General features: G+C 36.6%; 2 protein-coding genes and 2 long non-coding RNA genes across 8 annotated transcripts, besides 5 other annotated features; 1 reads left to right on the top strand and 3 right to left on the bottom strand.

Annotated features, from left to right (window-relative positions):
• Positions 1–519: part of a mobile genetic element that runs on past the window's edge.
• A 3,087-nt stretch (positions 520–3,606) lies between these two features.
• Positions 3,607–4,061, bottom strand: lncRNA:CR42696 (long non-coding RNA:CR42696). 2 transcript variants are annotated; one of them, NR_124414.1, is made up of 2 exons: positions 3,946–4,061; positions 3,607–3,876 (listed from the first exon to the last, which is right to left on the bottom strand). It is a non-coding gene; the product is annotated as a long non-coding RNA:CR42696 (long non-coding RNA). The 2 variants fall into 2 exon arrangements; NR_124413.1 differs by having other exon boundaries at positions 3,607–4,061.
• Positions 4,062–5,380: 1,319 nt separating this feature from the next.
• Positions 5,381–5,479: a mobile genetic element.
• A 25-nt stretch (positions 5,480–5,504) lies between these two features.
• Positions 5,505–5,565: a mobile genetic element.
• A 4,835-nt stretch (positions 5,566–10,400) lies between these two features.
• lncRNA:CR44785 (long non-coding RNA:CR44785) lies at positions 10,401–11,121 on the top strand. The gene is made up of 2 exons (NR_124412.1): positions 10,401–10,710; positions 10,787–11,121. It is a non-coding gene; the product is annotated as a long non-coding RNA:CR44785 (long non-coding RNA).
• Positions 11,122–11,193: 72 nt separating this feature from the next.
• Positions 11,194–16,361, bottom strand: CG46314 (uncharacterized protein). Its single transcript, NM_001347792.1, has 3 exons — positions 15,183–16,361; positions 12,302–12,594; positions 11,194–12,236 (listed from the first exon to the last, which is right to left on the bottom strand). Exon 1 carries the CDS (start codon positions 15,822–15,824, stop codon positions 15,744–15,746), a length of 81 nt encoding a protein of 26 aa, NP_001334746.1. The 5' UTR covers positions 15,825–16,361; the 3' UTR covers positions 11,194–12,236; positions 12,302–12,594; positions 15,183–15,743.
• crc (cryptocephal) lies at positions 11,194–19,855 on the bottom strand. 4 transcript variants are annotated; one of them, NM_001273743.1, is made up of 6 exons: positions 19,689–19,855; positions 19,190–19,528; positions 18,678–18,968; positions 18,513–18,623; positions 12,302–12,594; positions 11,194–12,236 (listed from the first exon to the last, which is right to left on the bottom strand). In NM_001273743.1, exons 3-6 carry the CDS (start codon positions 18,844–18,846, stop codon positions 11,664–11,666), a joined length of 1,146 nt encoding a protein of 381 aa, NP_001260672.1. In that variant the 5' UTR covers positions 18,847–18,968; positions 19,190–19,528; positions 19,689–19,855; the 3' UTR covers positions 11,194–11,663. The 4 variants fall into 4 exon arrangements, with proteins under 4 accessions (NP_001260672.1, NP_524897.1, NP_001260673.1 ...); NM_080158.3 differs by lacking the exon at positions 19,190–19,528; NM_001273744.1 differs by lacking the exon at positions 19,190–19,528 and having other exon boundaries at positions 18,513–18,596.
• Positions 12,925–13,230: a mobile genetic element.
• Positions 18,070–18,148: a mobile genetic element.
• Positions 19,856–20,610: the final 755 nt, after the last annotated feature.

Genomic DNA, 20,610 nt, shown 5'->3' with positions numbered 1-20,610 from the left:
AAAGAGAATGCTATAGTCGAGTTCTCCGACTATCAGATTGGGGAATAAATCATTTTTGGGGAATAAAATGAGAAAAAATTTCCAAAGTGTGGGTTTAACCGGTTCGGCGGCTTTAGGGCGTTAGAGTGAGCGTGGCAAAAATGTTTTTGTCAAATCGATAGGAATTTACAAGAATAATACAATTTTGAAAACATTTCAACATTTCACAAAATGCGGCCGTTTAGGCGGTTTTAGGGCGTTAGAGTGGGCGTGGAAAAATGGGTCAACAAACTTGTGTCTGTCTCTAGAATCTGTCTGCTGCATCTCAACCTTCTAGCTTTTATAGTTCCTGAAATCTCGCCGTTCATACGGACGGACAGGGCCAGATCTTCATACGGATAGTCGGACAGACGGACATGATAAGATCGACTCGGTTATTGATCCTGATCAAGAACATATACTTTATATAGTCTTAATCGCTTCCTTCTGACAGTTACATACTTTTCAACGAATTTATTTACTCTACGAGTAACGGGTATAATAATAAAACAAATCAGCAACAAATCAGCAACCGCCTTGTTGAACTCCTTTTTAGCATAAAAAACTTAACAAGAATACAAAGCTACAACATGAGGTACATTTCATTGATGGACTTTTTAAGTTAAGTCTTTATCAAACAAATGCTTTTGTAAGGAAATTTATATTTTACTCAATTTTGGGTACAACACGATTTTTTTTTATTTTGACAGTCACATAAACTTAATACACTTAAATCAGCTGCTTCATTACAACTTTTGTAACGGAGGAAAAACTTAACGTAAATGTTTTTGTAGACGCAACAGATGTTTTTAACAGCATATTTCTTTGTTGTTGCTCCATATATATTTATTTCTAAACATTGGTCAATTATGAATAGACTTATTAAATATTGCATTAATCGACCGACTTTCAGAAAATGGCTTTTAGCCAGAAAAAGTGGGTAAATTTCCCATAGTGCAAGGGTCTAAGTGAGAGGCGGATGACTAGCCTGATTAGTACATGTGACGCATGTTGCTTGCGACGGCCTGCATTCGACTGCGGCTGACTTTCCACTTGGCTGTCGCCAGCTCCTTTGTTACCAACTCCGATTGACTGAGTGAGTTGTATACTGTTATTATTATTATCGTCTGTTTGTCCACGCTCTTGTTGCTGTTGGTTATCACAGTGCTTATGCCCTTATCGGGAGGGCTTTATCTCATGATAAACTATTGTCGGCAGATAATGAAATGTTGCTAGGAAAGCTATTTTGCTTATTCGAATGTTGCGAGCTTCCCTCCACGAATATGTGCGTATGCGGTTTTTTATATGACTAATATTTCTTTTGTTTGATTTGGATCAAAGGGATTTCAATAATTGCTGCAATATTGCATGGATAAAACTTTCATGTATAGAACACTAAGAAAAAAAAATATGTTAAGTTCACTGCTGGAATTGTAATTGTTTATTCCAAGTCAAAGTTGGAATTTGCCTTATATTAAATAAATAATTGTTGAGGTGGATAATATAATGGTGTAATGTATGAATTTAAAAATATGTTGCATGTAAAAGGAGCGTTACCCCGACCCGGGAAATTAAGTTCTCAGTTTTCTTCGAAATGATAGGAAAGACCTTTCTGAGTTGAGGGAACATTATAACTGATGCTTTTGGATTTAATACTTGCTTTAAAACTGAATTAAAATGAAGCATCGCTGCATTATTTGTTTAATATTAGTCAGCCAAGGAAAAAGTTTATTTACTGAAAATAAGTCCCTCTTCCCTTTTTATTTGCTTTTATCACTAATTCCCCTTCAGCCAAGTATTTCCAAATACAAATTGACAGTTAATATTTTTAAACTGGCAACTCAGTTGCAAGGGATGGGAACAAGAAATAGAGGTAGTACGAGCAGCATGTTGTCGACATTATGTAAATCACCCGTCGGCAGCGTAAGCAATTGCGCGCCCCACCTCTTTCAGCGAAAGCATGGAAACAATAAACAGGAAGAAAAACAGGAGACAGAGCTGTAAAAGAAGGGGAAAATTGTTTAGCCGAAAGCTTCTTACAGTTCCGGATAGGATAGGAACGTTTTGATTATTTCAGACTAGTGAGTCTTTGCGTTAGCGGTGCTCATCAACAGTTGGGTTTGTCCTCTGATCTGGTCTGTCGTTTTCTTTGACTTATTAAAACGAGCATTTCACTCGACGTTTTGTCTTGCACAAAGGTCAATAAAGAAGTGCCCATTTGCACCAATAGCAATATTGTATAAACATTGCACTTAATAGGGTTTTTAGAATTTGGTGCAGTAATTTACGAGTAGAATGCATAAGAAATACTCTAAAACCATTAGAAAATAATTGGTAATTGAACAAGAGAGAACAGTTTTCGCTTTCTTAAGTATGAGTTCTTAATTATGGTTTTTATAAATACTTACACGGGTAGGGCGTTAATACAATAATATATGATATAATATATATAATATAAATTTTATAAATATATAAATATATATATATATGTGTATGTGTATGTATGTAATATAATGTATATGTATCCGTTGTAAAACCTTTTTAAATATATTGAGATGTTTATCCTAACAATAGAAATTGGTCTCATCAAAGGAACTCTCACATACGCAGCGTTAACTTCCTCCGCCCTCTATTAATCCATAAATCCTGACAACAGCAACCTGGAGTCCCCGGGCGAGCATTCAATGCCTTTAATTAAATCAAACGGGAAGTTTCCACAACTCAACTGACATTTTAAGAACCGTTTTCGACTTTAACACGTTTAAATCACAAATTTGATCATAGCAAGGCATTCCCGCCACAGCCACGAACCATCATGATGGTTCTAAGCCGGGCAGAAAAATCGCACCCGCGGTTATTTAAAAATTCTGAAGACAAGAGAAAATATTATAAGGCAATAATAAATAAAAAGGGAGCATGGCTGCGAACGAGGGAAAAAAGTTAAGTAGGCTTACCTCGGTCTCACCATCGCATGCCCCCTGGGCCCAAAACATCCCACGCGACTTGTCAAATGTCAATAGCAAAAAGTCTTCGTCCTCCTCGTAGTCGACATCTGCTCAACATTCTCGTCCTCCTTCGCTGCCGATCACCACAAGAAGCCTCGTTGACAGGCCCCAACAATTTCTCCCCCTTGCCAATTGGCCTGGGGAAGGGGGTTGGTCAGCCTGTTGGCGTATTTACATTTATTAGACCAAGCCCTTCTATATCCGAGATTTCTGTACATTGTATGTTTATAACATACAATTCACCTTTAATATTTACTTACTTAAATGTGAATGTAGGTCAGAAGCAGGGGATTACTTACAACGTGGTCTTTGCTAGAGGAAGTTACCATTTTGAAAATTTCCTCAATGGTTTTTAAAATGTTTTAAGGAAACCTATAGTGACCGAAACATGGACATAAAAATCACACATTTACCTATAACCTGTAGACCTGTGCCTTAAAAACAAGACATTTGAATCCAAAAATATAGTCGATATCTTAGGCTATCTGATGTCCATAGTAATTTGCACAGCTAAGTACAGCTCATAGAGAAAAAAAAATGTGCATAAAATCTTATAAAAATCGAATGAAACAACAGTTTTTTTGCGGTTTGAGTGGGCATAATTCATCATAAGCACATTAAGCACGTACAAGTACACTTGCCTTACAACCCGAAAGAGAAGCTAATTGTTCCCACTCCATAAATGATACACCTTCCGCAACTCATTAACAGATTGAGGCCGGACGTCAATGGAAATGACATAGCGTGGTTCCATAAGATTCATTTAACTGTCTTGCCAATCCGACAATCCCGTAATGCGCCATCAATAACAATTATCCGTATAGCCACTTTCCACTTTCCTAGGTGCAAATCGCTAAGCATCAAAAACAGATTTTAGACTTTATTGCACGGCGTCATATCCATCTTCCTCCGAACTTTTTACCCCACTTGCCATTCCATCTAGGACATTCCAATTAATAGCGCTTCATTGAACTTTGTTCTGTAATATAAATGCTAATTTTTCATAGAAACCTTTCAGTAATTTTGTGTCGGTTTTTTCAAGGCTCACCTGCAGTGAGCTTATAATATTTTTTTTTTGTTAGAAAAGTTTATAATTTTTTAATCACAAATCAGGCAGAAGTTCAACTTTGATTACATTAACATTGTAAAACAGCGCCGGGAATGGTGTTCAGCCTGTTCTTCCTCATCCTAACACGAACACATCGTCGTGACGTATGCATAATATTTGCTTTTCCCATATACATGTTTTAAAGACCCGCCTCCAACTTTTTAATGACACCAATTAGCCCCTCTTGAGCTACAGAAGCGAGCCGCGACGCGAAGACTGGGTTAGTAAATATGGCGATGAAGATGCAAGGCGGTACTAAAAGCTGCCTTTCATATAAGTTGCATATCGCTCTGGCTCGTTAAATCAAAATGCGTGCTATAAATTGTACCGTTTCCAGCGGCCACTGTGTAAATAATAATTATTTATACTTACTTTGTTTTCTCGTTTCAAGTGGGTGCTGATACTTATCAACGCTGAAGTGGTTATATAAATATGAGTTCCTGAAATTCGTTCCTTTCATTTTAAGTCTTGTCCTTTTTGAAAACATTCTGCGCTGTAAATAAAGCTTTTCATGCTCATACAAACAAATCCTCTGTAATGGAGGCAGACCGAGTGATATTTAAGGTTGTTTTCACCCTAGGTCAGGTCTTCTATCAATAAAAGCATGGCTGCTTTTATCCAATATACCTTCATAACTCATCAAGGAAGGAATGAGAGGCATATTAGTCAACCCTAAGTGATCAACACCGCCATACACTTAATTAAATAAGTTTCATTTTATTTATCAATTGTAACATTCAATAAATTACACGCCTTATCAAATAATAATAAATTTGCAGATATTATTGATCTTTAAATATTTATTTCAAAACATAGCACCTAGTGTACATCAATGCACAACTTTTCCTATAATGTGTTATTTATGATCGGCCCACAAAAAGATGCCCGACAAAAGCTTTATTTGGAAAGTTGGTTTACGTATGAATTTGTGGCTGAACGGATTAACTGATTTTAAAGTCATTAGTTGGCGATTGTGTAATTCTTTTCAATTAATTCTTGATGATTTATAAAGGTCTTCAGGGCTTCAACTTGCTTAACAAGCCTTTCTTAGTCGCCTCTTCTCAGCCATTATTGGGGCACCTCCAATTAAAAAAAACTATTAATAACGCCTAAAATTGTCCAAAAACTGCCATGCCCACATTTTTGAAATTTTTTTATATATGTTTTCATATTTTTATTACTCTTGTATTTCTTGTTTCGATCTACCACGCCCACACTTTTGAACCACTTTTAAATTTTTAAACACCAATATCTATCGATATCCTTGAAAAATTATGAAATTTCCCGTTCGCATTTCAACTAGCTGGGTATCTTAGTTTCGGGGAACTCGACTATAGCATTCTCTCTTGTTTTTTATGAAATGACTATATATATGTCGGAGCGCGACTCTTCGCATTCCAAATGAAATGGATGAGACTCCTGTCTCGCCGACATATACATATATAAAATCTTTCCGAAGCGATACATGCATCGTATGGATAAAGGCAACAACAAGTGTTTATTTCTGTGCACGGTGTAAATACATTCACACTTCAGGGGCAGTTAAAGAGTCTCCATTGCGATCAAGCCTTCACACTCTATCAGTGCGTCAAGGCCATGTGAACACTTCATAATCGAAATGGCAACGAAATATTTTGATTTCACACATTACGTGGCGTTAGCCTGGGCATAGTTACCACCGCTCAGCAACTTGGTATGGCGTGGTGAGAGCGAAAGGGAGATTCAGTCTCCTTGGGCGTCTGCTTGGCGCCGCTTTGACCAGGCCGCAAATGAGCTACCCTTTGGCCCTCACGACGCCGCCGTCTGCCCTACCCCCCGACATCTGCATCCCTTAATCACTCACACCATGTTAAAATACAGTGGTTGGGGGAGAACAATCTATTTACATTTACACCAAATGTTCAAATTTATTTATCGGTGGGGCTGCGGGAAACCAGGAAGAGATATGATGGTGGCGGCGGCGTAGGGAAATGGAAAAGCAGTGTAGAAGCAAACGTCGAGCGACGTCACGCAAAAGTTGTTTGCGTTGGCGAATAGAGCGCAAAAGTAGGCAACGTTATCTGTTCATTGCGGTGACTGTGTGTGCGGTAAAGTGGGTCGGTGGGTGGAATGTTTACACACATGACCCTGCCATGGGAGTATGCGTGGTTGTGAGTATGTGAGGCATGCTGATGAGTTCTGTATGTTGTTTTTCTTGAACAAACTTTAATTGTTTTTGATTTTCCTAAGGATTCAAGTGCCGCGAGTTTTATTACTTGTTTGTTTACTCATCTGAAGGATGATGCATAGAGGTGCGGGGACAGTTTGCCTTTTAGAAGCCTTTTCAAACGCCCAGTTGGTAAAAAAAATGAGAAAGCGGAAAGGGGCATAACAGAAATGGTTCTCTCTTGGCTAATTAGATGAGCGTTTGTTGTGCTTCCCCTGAAAAAAAAAGGGGAATTCCAAGTGCTATCCCAAACTCATTCAGTTGCCTGAAAAGATTCTTTTTGACTATAAGCGTTACACCGAGAACAATGAAGTTACACCAAAGGTATGAATGAAAGTTAGACAATGTTATTGGCAACAAAATCAGAGCCCAATTGGAGGCTGTGATGTATATCGTACAATATTTTGAATTCATATGCGCTAAATGTATTTAGAATACCACTACTAAAAGTCTGGCACAACTTATTTTTTCCTTTTTAGTGCAACTGCTGATATGTAAGAAATATGTATGTATGCGTAGATATGCAAGTTTGAAAGGTAATACACAAATGCCCAGAAGGCAAAAACATACTCTTATAATACGTGCAGAATGAAAAAACTTTACTTGGTGCATTTATTTAGTCAAATGTACAATCAGGTTTCGTCACGTTGGATTCGTGACTAGTTTTTAAGCTCGTTAAAATGTCTTTTCTATTAAAAGATATAATTCTTACAGATATTAATACTAGGATAAATTTATCCGGATTTAAAGCTAAGTCAAAATTTTTTTGCTTTGCTATGCAAATTAAAATAAATCCCGTTACTGTTCTTTAAAAACACTAATGCTTTTGGAGTTTATGACCTTCTATGCAAGTAATTTTAAGAAAAAAAATTGATATAAAAAAGAACAGCGAATATATATATATATTATATATATATATAATAGCGAATTAATATTTTGAGTGTAAACCTCATGTAGACAGAGAATTTCACTTTCCTTTCCAACTTTTTCCACATGAAACTGAGCATCGGCCATTGCCAAAATGTCACGTACTCTGGGGCACAGGGAGCTACGTGTAAATGTCAAAGATATGCTGAGGGATGTGGACTCGAAACACCGCTAATTGTTGCACATGCGACGTACTTCATGGCACTTCACTAACCCCTTCATACCCCACCCCACAAATTCATACTGTGTGCATTTTACTTAAAGCCCCGCCACAATGCAGTTTGCTCGTGCAGCCTCTTTCTGTTGGAAACGGTCCCTCTCAACTACGTTTGTGGTTCGGCTCATCTGCATGGCAAATTGAAAATTGCGCTCATTTATTTCATTATAGCAAAACGTTTTTGTCTTGTCCCATTCAAATAGCCGTGAAATTGCATTTGATTTTGTCTGTGATAAGTTGCGAGAAGCCAGAAGAGCCATAAAAATCGTTGCATTATTGATATCGAATTTCTGATTAAAGCTTTTTGGCTGAACAGAGTTTCAACTTCATGCTTCATACTTTAATTATTTGTTTTTGAAACTTGGATTTCAAGATTTTACAGATATTTTAAATAGACATAATAATACTACATTTGTTAAATTTGAACCCTATACAGTAAATATATTTTGAATCATGATAAATAGCCGTGAAAACAGAATATTTTAGACATACAGATCCTGAAGACGTCTTAATTGTGCCAAGTTATTTGAAAAATTTAATAATATTTTAAATTTTATTGGTCGTCTGGACAATTTCCATCGATTTGCCAAAAAATGTTGGCCTTGCCCAAACTAACGCCCACAATGTATGTTAACGCAACCACCGACTTAGTATCTAATATTTGCTGTGCTTTGGGCCAATCCTAAACACCTACAGGTTTCTGCAAATGGAAATGAACAATTTAATGTAATGTATAGGAAGTATTTTACAACGCAACTGAATATTTCTACATCTTAACCTTACATTGCCTGCCACCCTTCTGTTTTTCTCCCATTTCATTTAGTTTAGTTTACACTGCATTAGTAAAACAGTTGAATTGAAATGACCCGCATTTTGATCGCAAAACAACCCGCTTAACTTCAGTTTCATATTTTATTTTACTTTATTTTTATGGTCGTAAGCTAAAAGCTGAAAATGAAAATTGGAAATGTGTGAAAACTGGGTAAGCTAAATGTGTGTGCGGGTTGCGATAAGAAGGTACAGTAATTTTTTCGCACTCAATGCGATTAGATAAGGCCATAGAAAATTTAGGAGAAGGAAATCAAACAAATGGATGGCGTCATAAAATTAGCTTGTAATGAAACTTGTTACTGCAGGGAGGTATACATAGACTTCGAAAAAAAGTACATTAAATCAAGAACAATTCTGAGCGCTTAACAACAATACGTACGGTATACGTAATATTTTCTCCAAAAGTGATGATATGATAAATCATATTTTGAAAACATAGTAAGACATTCCGAACAATTCGGAGACCTGGGCCAACTGACAGATCTCATCTCTAGAATGTCTAGGTGTTCATGGTGGAATCCCATAAAAGACCTCGTAAATATAAAGCTTAAATAAGGCGATGCGTGATATAATAAAATTACATAAAATTCCACAACAGGATTTGATCAAAGACACTAGAATTATTCTAGAATTATTCTAGTGTCTTTGATTTGATGCCTTCCAAAGATTTAGGTTCGGAAGAAACACTGTTTACATTTCGGTCGCATCTGCTCGCTCTGTAATTATGTTGCTCCACGCAGAGATAGGCCACATTGGTTACATGTGCATTTTGCGGTAATTATATAAAAAATTGCTCTTAGTATTTTCTCTTATAGTTTCCTTCTGATCCACTTAGCTTTGGCGGTAATTGAATTCATTCTAATGGACACCACCTAATGCGGTTATCTCGCTAGGATAATACTTCAAATAAATATTAAAATGTATTCCTCACATAATCCCATTAACATTCGACACGGGAGTAGAAGACTCACCCCCCGACCGATATACATCCATTCTATGTCTCATTATAATTTTGTTAAATGTTATGTAAAGTGAGCGCCATGTCTCCATCCCACATCAGCACTTTCTCTACGGCGCCTCATTGGCGGCTCTTCGGTCCTTGGAGGGTTGTCCACTGGCTTTCGTTTAGAATGACGTTTTGACTTTTAATTGTGTTTTAAAGTGTTGCGACCGCCCTTTGAGCCAGGCGGTTGAATTTCGCCTGCACTCGGGTCACTTTCAGGCCATTGGTTTTTGATTTAGCTCGGCTGTTGGGTCATTTGATGCCTAATTAAATTTAACGATGACGTTGACTTCTTCCTCTACTAGCCTCTCGACTTCTATGGGGACTTGCGGCGACGGTCGGTGTTATTTTACATTATCGATGTGGATTCGATTTCGAAATAGTGTGAAAAGAAATGTGTTCTAAAATTGGAAATAAATGCAGAAAAGAAATTCGCGCCAAAACAAAATTTATTTATTTATTTTCCTTTTCAGAAAAAAGTCCTGGGTCAATAAATTAAAAAACAAAAATTATATTTCGGATAACCATAATTCAAGAAATCATTCCATTTATAATACATATGTTTAATTGCTGACTTCTCTGCTAATGAATTTTGTTTACGGACAAATATTTTAAGGCCAAAAATTGTTACCAATATCAAAGATAGTTGGTCGGCGCTTTTTAGAGCAGCACTGGCAGCAGCATAAATCATCCCAAAAAAAAGGGTTTTTGTGCTCCAGACTCAATTTTACCACCAACTCAACTCCAATGCTTAAATTCGCGTTGCTCTGGCACTTAAGGAGAGTGTGTTAAAAGGATTCTGCAGCAGGACGGCAGCTAATAACAGGATTAACACAAAGCAGGAAAATTGAATTTTATGCCAATATACTTAACCATGCGCTTAAAGAGTCATTCGGCTCGTGGATTGAAGAATCGATGGCGTGACAGGAGGAGGGGGATGACTTCGGCGACGAGCAAACACAAAGTCCCAAACGTAATTTTCATGAATTCATTGAACTGCGTGAGTGTGAAAAATAACAATTTAGATAAATATTGCGCCGGCGACCTCCATCGGCGTCGTGGCTGCCTTGTCATACACGGCGGGAGTCAGCATCGGCGACAACACAGCTCAGACCTGACCGGCTAAGGCGACGCCGTCGAAGGCGAGCTCTAGACGGCGCACACATCGACCGTTGACACAGAAATCATATTAATATAAATTAACGATGTGGAAAATTTAGTTTAGTAGTGAAACCCAAAGAAAAAGCGGCAATCAGCGACGCAAAGTCAGTTGTACGGCTCACGTCGCCGGCTCATCAGTCAAAATGTCCAGGCGAGAAAATCCCAAAGCGACCCATGCCGATTCCCATATCCCAACCCCAATCTCAATCTCAGCAGCAGTGAGGGATTGTTTTGGTATCGTTCTTTTCTTTTTCTAGCCCCTGGTGTAACAATTTTATCTGTATTAATCTCCATGTGCCTATATTTCCAGTTCTTCAATTAATTGGACTTTATAATTTTAATGCACTTTATAAAGCACGTGAGACTCGGAATTGGTGATAATATTCGCATCATATTCATCGACATAATCATAATCCGATTACAACTACGTCATTCAGGAGATGCATACGGCGGGGTACCAACATGTTGAAGTACCCCTACAAGCAAAGCAGAAAAAAAGAAGAGACTCTGCCCTTCGAGCGGATTGAATTTTACAAACTTAGATTGAAAATTAATTAGTGAAAGTTTTTGCAAGGCGGTTGGTTGCCTTTGGCTACTAATTTAAAATAATACAATTAATAAGATTATCAACATTTTTTTCATTCTAAATTTACCAAGGATAACTTACCGTTAATTTAATATGATTCGGCCAATAAAATGCCATGTCTCTTAATATTTCTTTTAAAAACCCTTTGATTTATTACTGATCAATGTTGAATATGAAAAAAATAATGAAACATTAAAATAAATCTACATCTTTCGAGATGCTACCAGATTAAAAATATAAGTGTTTTTGAAATAGCACAGCAGCCGCAACACTGTCCGATTTGCAGAAAAACAAATCAATGAGCTTTTCAATTAATGTGTTTTTACATTGGACCGTGCTGCTTGGGATATGGGGTCGCCTTTAGGCCCCACTGGCAACAAATATTTCCGAATTCAGAGACTCGTCATTAGTGCCAAAAATGTAGGACAAAGGACAGGCTGCGTACTTTGGTGATTTGTAGATTTTGGGCAACCCGGAGATTGTTATTGATAGTATTACATTGAAACATTATGATGACAATTAGTTTATGGAAGAGGCTTGGGTTTAACTATAACAATAACTTTGCAAACGACGATAAAATTGATTTCAAAGAAAATAAAGCCTAGCGCTTGCGTTCATGGTAGAACTCTCGAATCAGCTGGCGCAGATAGCGCATTTCGTTGTGCCGCTCCTGCAGAGTGCGACGAAGCTGCTCGTTTTCTTTAGACAGCACATGCTCCTCGCCCAGCACATTCTCCATTTCAAGTTTCTTTTTCTGGCGATATCGTGTGGCAGCGTTCTTGTTCTGCTCCTTTTTCCTGATCTTTCGATCCTCTACACCGCGCCCGTAAGTGCGAGTACGCTTTTTTGGCTGGGACGCAGACTGCTCGATGGTTGTAGGAGCTGGCGAGGAGGAGCTGCTGATAAGCTCTGGAACCCAGTCCTCGTCGGCGTCGGCGATGCTGCTGCACACTCCGCTTCCTGTGCTTCTGCTGTCTAAAGATGAAGACGCCTGAGACTCGCAGTCCTCATTGAGCTGCTGCCAGTTCGTGGACAATTCGAGCTCCTTAGCACGCATATTGACGATATCATCGACCAGTTGGTTCTCTCGGGCAATTTCGCTGCCGCCTACCCAGTTGGTAAAGTTAAAGGGCGTGGCAGATGCTGCGTGTGTAACATCAGGAGTATAGCATTGCTGCAATATTTGAACGTATATTAAGAACACATTTATATCCAATGCACACTCATATCATGACTTACCACCTTTTGCTCGGCCTTTACGAGCACGGGTTTTGGCTGTGCATCGCCCGCCTGTTTGTAAGCATCGAATTGAGGCGGAGACTGCGGCGGCGTTAATTGCTGTAGAATAAGGGATGGGCCATCATTGAGCTGGTAATCAGCGGCAGAAGGAAGCGAAGCAGCGTCTGAAGATGCACCGAATTGTACTTTGTTTGCGGGTACTATGGCCTGAGTTATAACATTAATGTTCGGCTGAAAGCTGTTACTGTCATAATCGATGCAGTTCAACGTTGCCTTTTGGTCCAAAAGACATTCTAATGGAAGACAAAAATATAAATTTAAAAAATTAAAAAATGTTGAATTCACACAAAATTACTTCTAGACCATAAATATTCTGTTGACAACTCGTCCGGAACTAGCTTTTCCATTTTCACTTTTAATGAAATAAAAATCAAAAACTACCTTCTTCCAAGTAAAAAAATTATATTTATTGACTTATTTAAAAAAATACAATGAGCTTCGAATATGCTCCTGATATTTACTTAGGTCTTTTAAACATCTATTATACCATTTTACTCTTCAAGTATAGGGTATATATTTCATTGTTAACTAAATAAACTTCATGTTTCATCAAAGAGGCCAAACAATTTTAAGCAAAAAAATTGAATGCTATAATCGAGTTCCCCGACTATCAGGACTATCAGATACCCGTTGTAACTCAGCTAGTGTGAATGCGAGCGCGTTTTCGTAATTTCATAATTTTTCTGGGATATCGATAGATATTGCGAAATAAAATGAGAAAAAATTTCAAAATTGTTCAAAAGTACTGGCGTGACCAAACCGGTCTGTAGACTGTTAGGGTGGGCGTGGCAAGTCGATAGAAATTTAAAAGACTAATAAAATTATGATACTATATCCAACAATTTTGCAAAAATTTGGGCGTGGCAGTTACTCTACTATATATATAAATACGAAAATATATAACTATTTATATATATGCAATTATTTTATGTGTGTAATTTATAAAGACGCAGATGTCTTTATTACTTTTCCATCAACAGATGTATTATATTAAAAATATATATTCATAAAGAATTTTTCAAAAAAATGTTTTGCAACTTCATAAGCAACATAATACGACTGTGTTTTATAAAAGTGAATTTTGTTTGTCTACATTTTTGCACTCTCAATTGAAACCTATTTCCATTAAAACGAAGGACAACGAATACTCGTATCTCGTTCAGAAATTTAGTAAACATTTACATATTGATTGTGGCATATTTTCCTCAGTATACGATTGGTTTGCTGTTGTTTTCAATTTGCTTTTATTGAAGAACGACGAAGACATTTTATACTGAACAAAGTTCGACGACATCAGTTTGATTATTTGTTACAAAAGCAATCACAATTAAAATAAAATAAGTAATTCCTCACAGAAAAATCGCATGGGAGTGCAACCTTCTAAAAGCATAGTTGCAGCACCTGTTTGTCTTGTAAAAGCTGACCCAGCGACAACTTGGGCTTGGGTTTGCCTAAGCACTCGTATCTCCCAAGATCAATTCTAAATTAGCATAACAAGTTTCGTATCGATCGATACATATATGTTCAATCTTCTCGCAGGCAGCTGCGTTTGAATTCGTTAAATTCAGAGCAACTGTAACTACTGTTTTTAATTTACATAAAAATGTGACTAAACTGTAGCTGTTACAATGCCTAGCCCTGGATAATGTTATATAAAACACTATATTGTGTATTGCAATAATAGCAAGGAAGTGTAAATATTTCATTTCATAGCTTTAATGAATTTTAAGAAAGAAATGAGCAGATTAACTTGATTCTTCTCTCTCTTTTTATAACATCGTTATAATATATAAAAGTTTATATATTTCAGTAATTACATATATAAATATTATAAACTCTATTATAATATACACTCTAAACTGCAAGTTAATAAATGCTTAGCTTTAAATTTTACTTATTTATATAAAAAAGGGACGAAAAAATCGTTTGAAAACATTTACATTCTATTATATTATATATAATATTATATTATCTATAATAAGATGTTAATTTTTGAATCCATGTGAAATAAATTATATATTAAGTATTCTTTCTTTATATATATGAAGAAAAAATGTTGCCATTTGCTTTAAATTTTACTTGTTCATATATAAAAGGGAGGAAAAAAACTTTGGAAAGCATTTACATTATATATTATCTATAATTAGATTTTAAGTTAAGTTAAATAAATAAATTATTTAGTTTTCCTTCATTTCCAAAAAAAAAAAAACTAAAAAGCTTTATAAATATAAAGAAAACAATGTTGCCATTTGCATTATCGAATAAAACGACAGGGACAACAACACAATCATACGGGAAATAAATATAATCATACATACATATTTATATTAAATGAGAGCATGATTAGCGAAAACCTTGAAGCTAGACTTACTCTATAGGCGAGTGCAAATAAGTGTGCACTCGGGCTGTTTAGCCTAGAAAAACATTGTAGGAGATGAAACCACGAAAGTTTATGTAAAACGTTTATTGTAGATCGATGTTTTACGAGTTGTAATGTCATACGGGCTTAGAACTTGCATTAACCTAAACTTTATGAACGTGTTCCACAATCTGATATACTGCTACAGCTACAGCCAATGGCTAACAAAATATCAATAATAACTTGCTACCCAATTCCAGTCACTATATGCAAACGAATTTTAAAAAATATTGAATTTAGTTAGTATTTATACACAATAATAACATAAAGGAATTTCGAGGAAGTATAAAGAAACACCGGAATGACCCAAAACAAACGTAACAAGCTGGCAGACTTGATTAGCTAACTCAATGTTAATTTTATGTCTTGCAATTACTTATAACATAGCAACCTGTAACTTACCATATGCTTGCATAAATATATAGGTGCTCATTTTTGCGGCAGCAGTGAATCGTTTTGTCGAATATTAAGTGTTAACCCACAAGTTTTTATTAAAAAAAAAAATTAAGACGGTAAATGGTATATATATACCCCCAAATGAGTAGACTTACCTAAACCTAACAATAATCGAGTTTTAAACAATAGCTATTTAAAAGGAGAATTCCTTATATTATGAAGATAGAAAAAATATTAGCAGTAATGTATAATCAAATTTCCAAATGAAAGTAAGAAATCACAGAATCAAATTAGAAAGTACAAATAAAAAGCTGGAAAATGGGTAGGTTAGGCTGGTATAAGTTCACCACATTTTCTTATTAAATAAAAAACAAAAACGGTACGTGGTAAAAACGGTAAAAACGTGGTAAAACGTATATGAAAAGTATTAAAAGTTTTAAATTGCATGAAGGGATTTGAGTGATTGGTTTTTATTGTGCGTCTGTCCTTCGGTTGCTGGATTTCTGTCCGTAGGATTCAACTGCTGCCGCAAAGTGGTCGGCGTGGTTGAAAATCTGAAGTTCCTGCTTAGCGTCGTTTAACCAACTTTTGCGAGTTTATCACAATTTCACGGTTCCACATGTAACGGTATCCACAGTGTGGTATCATGCTAACAAAGTCCTTGGAGCCCGCACTCGAACTTTCAGGTGGTCGCGATTGTCCCGTGAATCTGCAGATTTTCCGAGGTTCGGCTACATATAGTTTCCAATCGATGATCACCTCAAGTGGAATCTAGCCGTTTTGTTTTCCCCTGTGGCTTAAGTTAGAGGTGCGAATGGCCTTCGCTGCCAGCCAACTTCACAAAGTGGGAAAGCGGTATCCGCTTTAATGCTCAATGCAAAGATTCTGCACTTTATTTTAAATGATACACCAGATTTCCTTCATATAAATTATTTAACACATTTTTAATAATATTTTTATTTTCGATTGGCTTTTTAGCGTTTATAAAACGCGAAGACCTGTGCTTGTGTGGTTACTGCCTCTCTTCTTATTTGTTATTGTATTGTTTTATTTTAAGCCGTTTTCTTTGTGTTGGTGAGTAAAGACGTATATGTTCAAGACGTGTGAAATGCGGGGCGGCAATCAAAGTTAAAGCCGAGATTCAATTCGAGCGCTCGCGTCTGAGTAGCGAATTGTACTGAGTACCGACTGGAAACCGCGCATGGTTTTTGCTCGGCTAACTAGCGGGCAAGAGCGAGCGAGCACCACTGGGGAAGGCAGCGAAGCTCAGAGAGCGCCCTGCATTAAGATCAATCTGTTGGTTTATTTCGAGCCCGAGATGCTATCAGCTGAGACAAGCGGACAGTCACAATCTGCGCCAACGGACTCTGCACAGTGGTGCAAATTTAGGTGTTTTGTTTTATTGATCTGTAGCTGAACAAAAATGAAAATAGCTGGGAATTTGGAATCTGGTTTCTGAATATTTTTCCGTTTAACTTTCGTTTACTTTATGTCAAAATCAATATTTTACCACAGCATTGCTCAGCCCTTTTAGTTCTTCAAAAATTGCATTTCTAAATTACACAGGTTTTCTATACAGTATTATCAACAGCTTGCAGTGTGCACCTGACCAGTCAGTAACTTTCCACCCTTGACAACAATCAAGTCTCTGTGCAGGTTGCTCTCAATTTTAGTTGGAATAAAGATTATATTACTGAGAAAAATTCAGTAAAATTGAAACTCCACTTTCCATATGCATTACACAAACTATGTACAATGATATACTAAAATTATTAAAGTATTAGCAGAATCGTTCGTATATGCATATATGTACAATATACATGCTTGAGATGTTAATAGTAGTAATCTCCCAGCATCTTGAAATAACCAATATAACTTCATCTCCTTTTATTTAAAAGGTATTTATAAAAATCTACCTGAATGAGCCTTAGTGACAGTCTCAAAACAGGGGGCACGTCATCCGTAAAAATTTACATTTCAAACAAAGAAGCTTCCTGATCGACCGAAAAATACATACCAAAATTATGATGGTCATAATGTCAAATGGTTCATTGATCGCAGATACTTAATATATTTCACTAACAAAACATACACTATAAGATTAAGCTTTCAAAAGGGGCAGAGTCATAACCACCAGAGAATGGATCGAGTTCCTACCTTTAAAATCATACAACCCAGCTGTTATCTATTGAATTCTTAATGTATTACCCGAACGTCAGCAATGAGTCGAGAGAGATTGCTACAGAGAGAAGAGAGAGTCCAGCCGATCACTCGCTTAACGCGTGATCAAGTACGCAAAAAACCGATCAAAAACTGATTTCATTGCTCTCGCTTGATCTGAGTCTTTGTTGTGGCCTGGAAATTGGCCATTACAGCGCTTGCTTGGCGCTCCGTTGATAAACAATAATAAAATGCACGGTGAAAACCATAATACAAAAACACGCTCATGCTCAAGCTAAAGAGGGCCAAAATACCAGAAACATACGCTAACGAAAACAAAGCAAACTTGAAACCGGTTCCTCAACTTTACCTGTCGGAATTTTAGGTTCAAATGCGATGTGCGAGACCCTAATGACTCAGACAATGAAATCCACTTGATCTACACTAATTATTAAGAAAGAGCTCTATACAACAAAAGTTGAGTTTTAATATTTATATAAAGATCTTTTTTGCGGGAATTTTGCAGACGTTCAAAGCTCCTGCAAATATCTAAATATTTCATTTTTACTGATTTGCCATAGGTGTATTTATTTAAGATATTTGTATCTAATTGAAAACTCAATTTATTAAAAACTTCTAATATAAAGATCCGGACAATTTAAGGTTCTCAAATATTTTTGGAATATCAATAGAAATGTAATCCCTTTTTCAAATAATTGGTCGTGAGTATGCTTGCTTAATATCAACTTTCTAGCTCTTGTTGTTCCTGAGATTTTGATTATCACTCGGACATGGCCAAATCGACTCGGCTAGTAATTGAATAGAGTCGGAAAAGCTTACTTTTATTTATTAGATTTCAATGAGCCTAGTTTCCCATTGATCTACGAGTATCAGGCATAACTACCAATTATCTTATCATAGTAATCATAGTAACGGTCTTTGCTTTAATATTATGAGCTTCAAGTTATAAATAAAGTTATTTTGGACTTTGAAAAATGTAAGACTAGCAAACATTTGGGTGCTTTAATAAGAACTCTAAGAGGTCGTTCTTATGGGTTTAAGACCTCCTCGCAAATGGGTTTATCTACATTTTGCGCTCAGCTACAGTTACAAGAACATTTATTATTTTACATTATTATTATGTACAAAAAAGTAAGCACACTAAAATATACCTACCTTCATCTTTCAGGTCAAAGATCTCCACAACCATCTCCTCATCACTAAGCAACTGGAGAGAAGCTACCTCTTCCAGGGTCAAGGCTTCATCATCGCCAATAAGAGTAATGCCTTAAATTAAAATCCTTAAAAATCCTTTCAAAAAAACTTTTAGGCACCACAAACCATTTGCAAAGTTATCGTCATACAGCCACTCCGTATCGTTTGAGTCAGTGAGCGGAAACAGATCGGAGCCCAAAACCGATGTTGGGGATTGTGGCTCCATCTTGAGGTCCCAGTACAGCTCCTTGGGCAACTGCAAGCTCTCCATGGTTTGGTGAAATGTCGCGTCCATATCCAGAGTTCAAATCAGGGGTCAAAGATATGTTTTGTTTTGAGAGTATGAAATCCGGTCCGAAGAATGAGAATGGTTGTTTTCGCGGTGTGTTTTGTTGTTGTGAAAATGCCATGATGGCGCTGAGAATTAAAGAAACGAATTAATTATGATTAATTGGTTCGCTGTTCAGCCCACAGCTGTTTAATGACTTATCACGAGTCATAGTGATAATGAATAGTCGCTACCCTTTTAAAAACACTTTTAATCATTTTACTGTACCTCTTATATTCAAATTAATCTAAGGGTAGACTACATTCATTGAAAACTATGAAAGATAAATGTATTTTTAACATTTTATTACCAAGAGTCAATATTGCCGTGTCCACCACCAAAAAAGTTGAGATTAAGCACGCAAATTTTGATTTTAATTTTCTTTTTGAAAACTTCTTTCTCCCCTCTAGCTTAGTAATATAGTAATTATGTTTTAACATTTTAGGTAAATATAGAATGCAAGGGTAGAGCTGCAATCGCGCAGCCGGTTTAAACAGCTCTGTCCTGGGCTGTGTCCGCTTGGGGTAGTCCTTACTGTGGTGAGTCATCTCATTTTCGCACGTGCAGGCGACTTGCAACGCACATTACTCAACTCCAGTCGGCGATTGCGTCAGCCAATTTCTTTACCTTTACCAGGTGGCATGCCCCACTGAGTTTTGATTTGCCACGTTCGCCCGGTCAATTGAAAATCCATACAAGGCAATGCCACCAACACACGTGCAGCAACAATGAATGAGTAGAACGCCAAGTGCGGCAGTGTGCGTGATAAATTGCGAAATTAGCGAGAATTTAGCTTGGTGTATACTCACTTTTGATTTTTATACGTTTCCATTTTGTTGTGTTTGGGCACCTAGGTGCTGCTTGTTTTTGCTTGCGCGCAAACTATAGAGCCATCTTTAGGTTAATATAAATGCCGAAATCGTGAGAGAAAATAACAATTGAACCTTTTTGCGTTTCATTTGGAACGGTAATGAGTGTTGGAATCAGTGTTACCAGATCGGGAAATGCCTTGCTACTTTCTACTAAATAATCCCACCCCTTTTTCTCACAAATCTAAAGCGCACAAAATCATTCGTAAAGTATTATTAAATGACTATATAAAAATTTTGAACTGAACAGCAATTTCATTAAGAACCTTCTAACAGTACAAATGAAAAAATTCTCTGAAAGTATAATGTCTAATATAAGCCCGAGAAAGGTATTTAAGCAAAAGAACATGGGAGTGCGAAATCCTCTAGTCTGCTGATAAAGAATTAGGCAGTTACACTACTTTGTAACAAGGTGTGCAGTTTGAATACTTATTATTAAATTTTAACCGGAACTAATTCAATGTTTATCGATAGTTTTTTGATGTGTGATCACTAATTTTATTCTGGGTATTCTATTCTCTAACTTAAACAATATAGTGAACATAAAGGGAAAATATCCATTTTACATAATTTTTCCTAATTACTTAAGCACAACAATGTTTAAAAAACACATTACATTTGAGTATAATATATGTATATATTCTAGTTTTTCCTATTAGTCTCAACGCATTAACTTTTTATTGATGCGGTTTCAAGGTGCTGTCGGAAAAAGATATAATAGCAATTCCATAAAACTGGAAACTAATTACGGGAAATAGCCGTCCTAAATTCATTGTATTGCAATTTCGGAGCAGGAAACATATGACCTCGTATGCTGCCCTTCCCAATCTTTACGTTTGGGGTGATTATGCTCATTCTTGCG

Source organism: Drosophila melanogaster, chromosome 2L, assembly GCF_000001215.4.
Source record: "Drosophila melanogaster chromosome 2L".
Taxonomy (NCBI): Eukaryota; Metazoa; Arthropoda; class Insecta; order Diptera; family Drosophilidae; genus Drosophila; species Drosophila melanogaster.
This window is presented reverse-complemented; position numbering and strand designations above follow the sequence as displayed.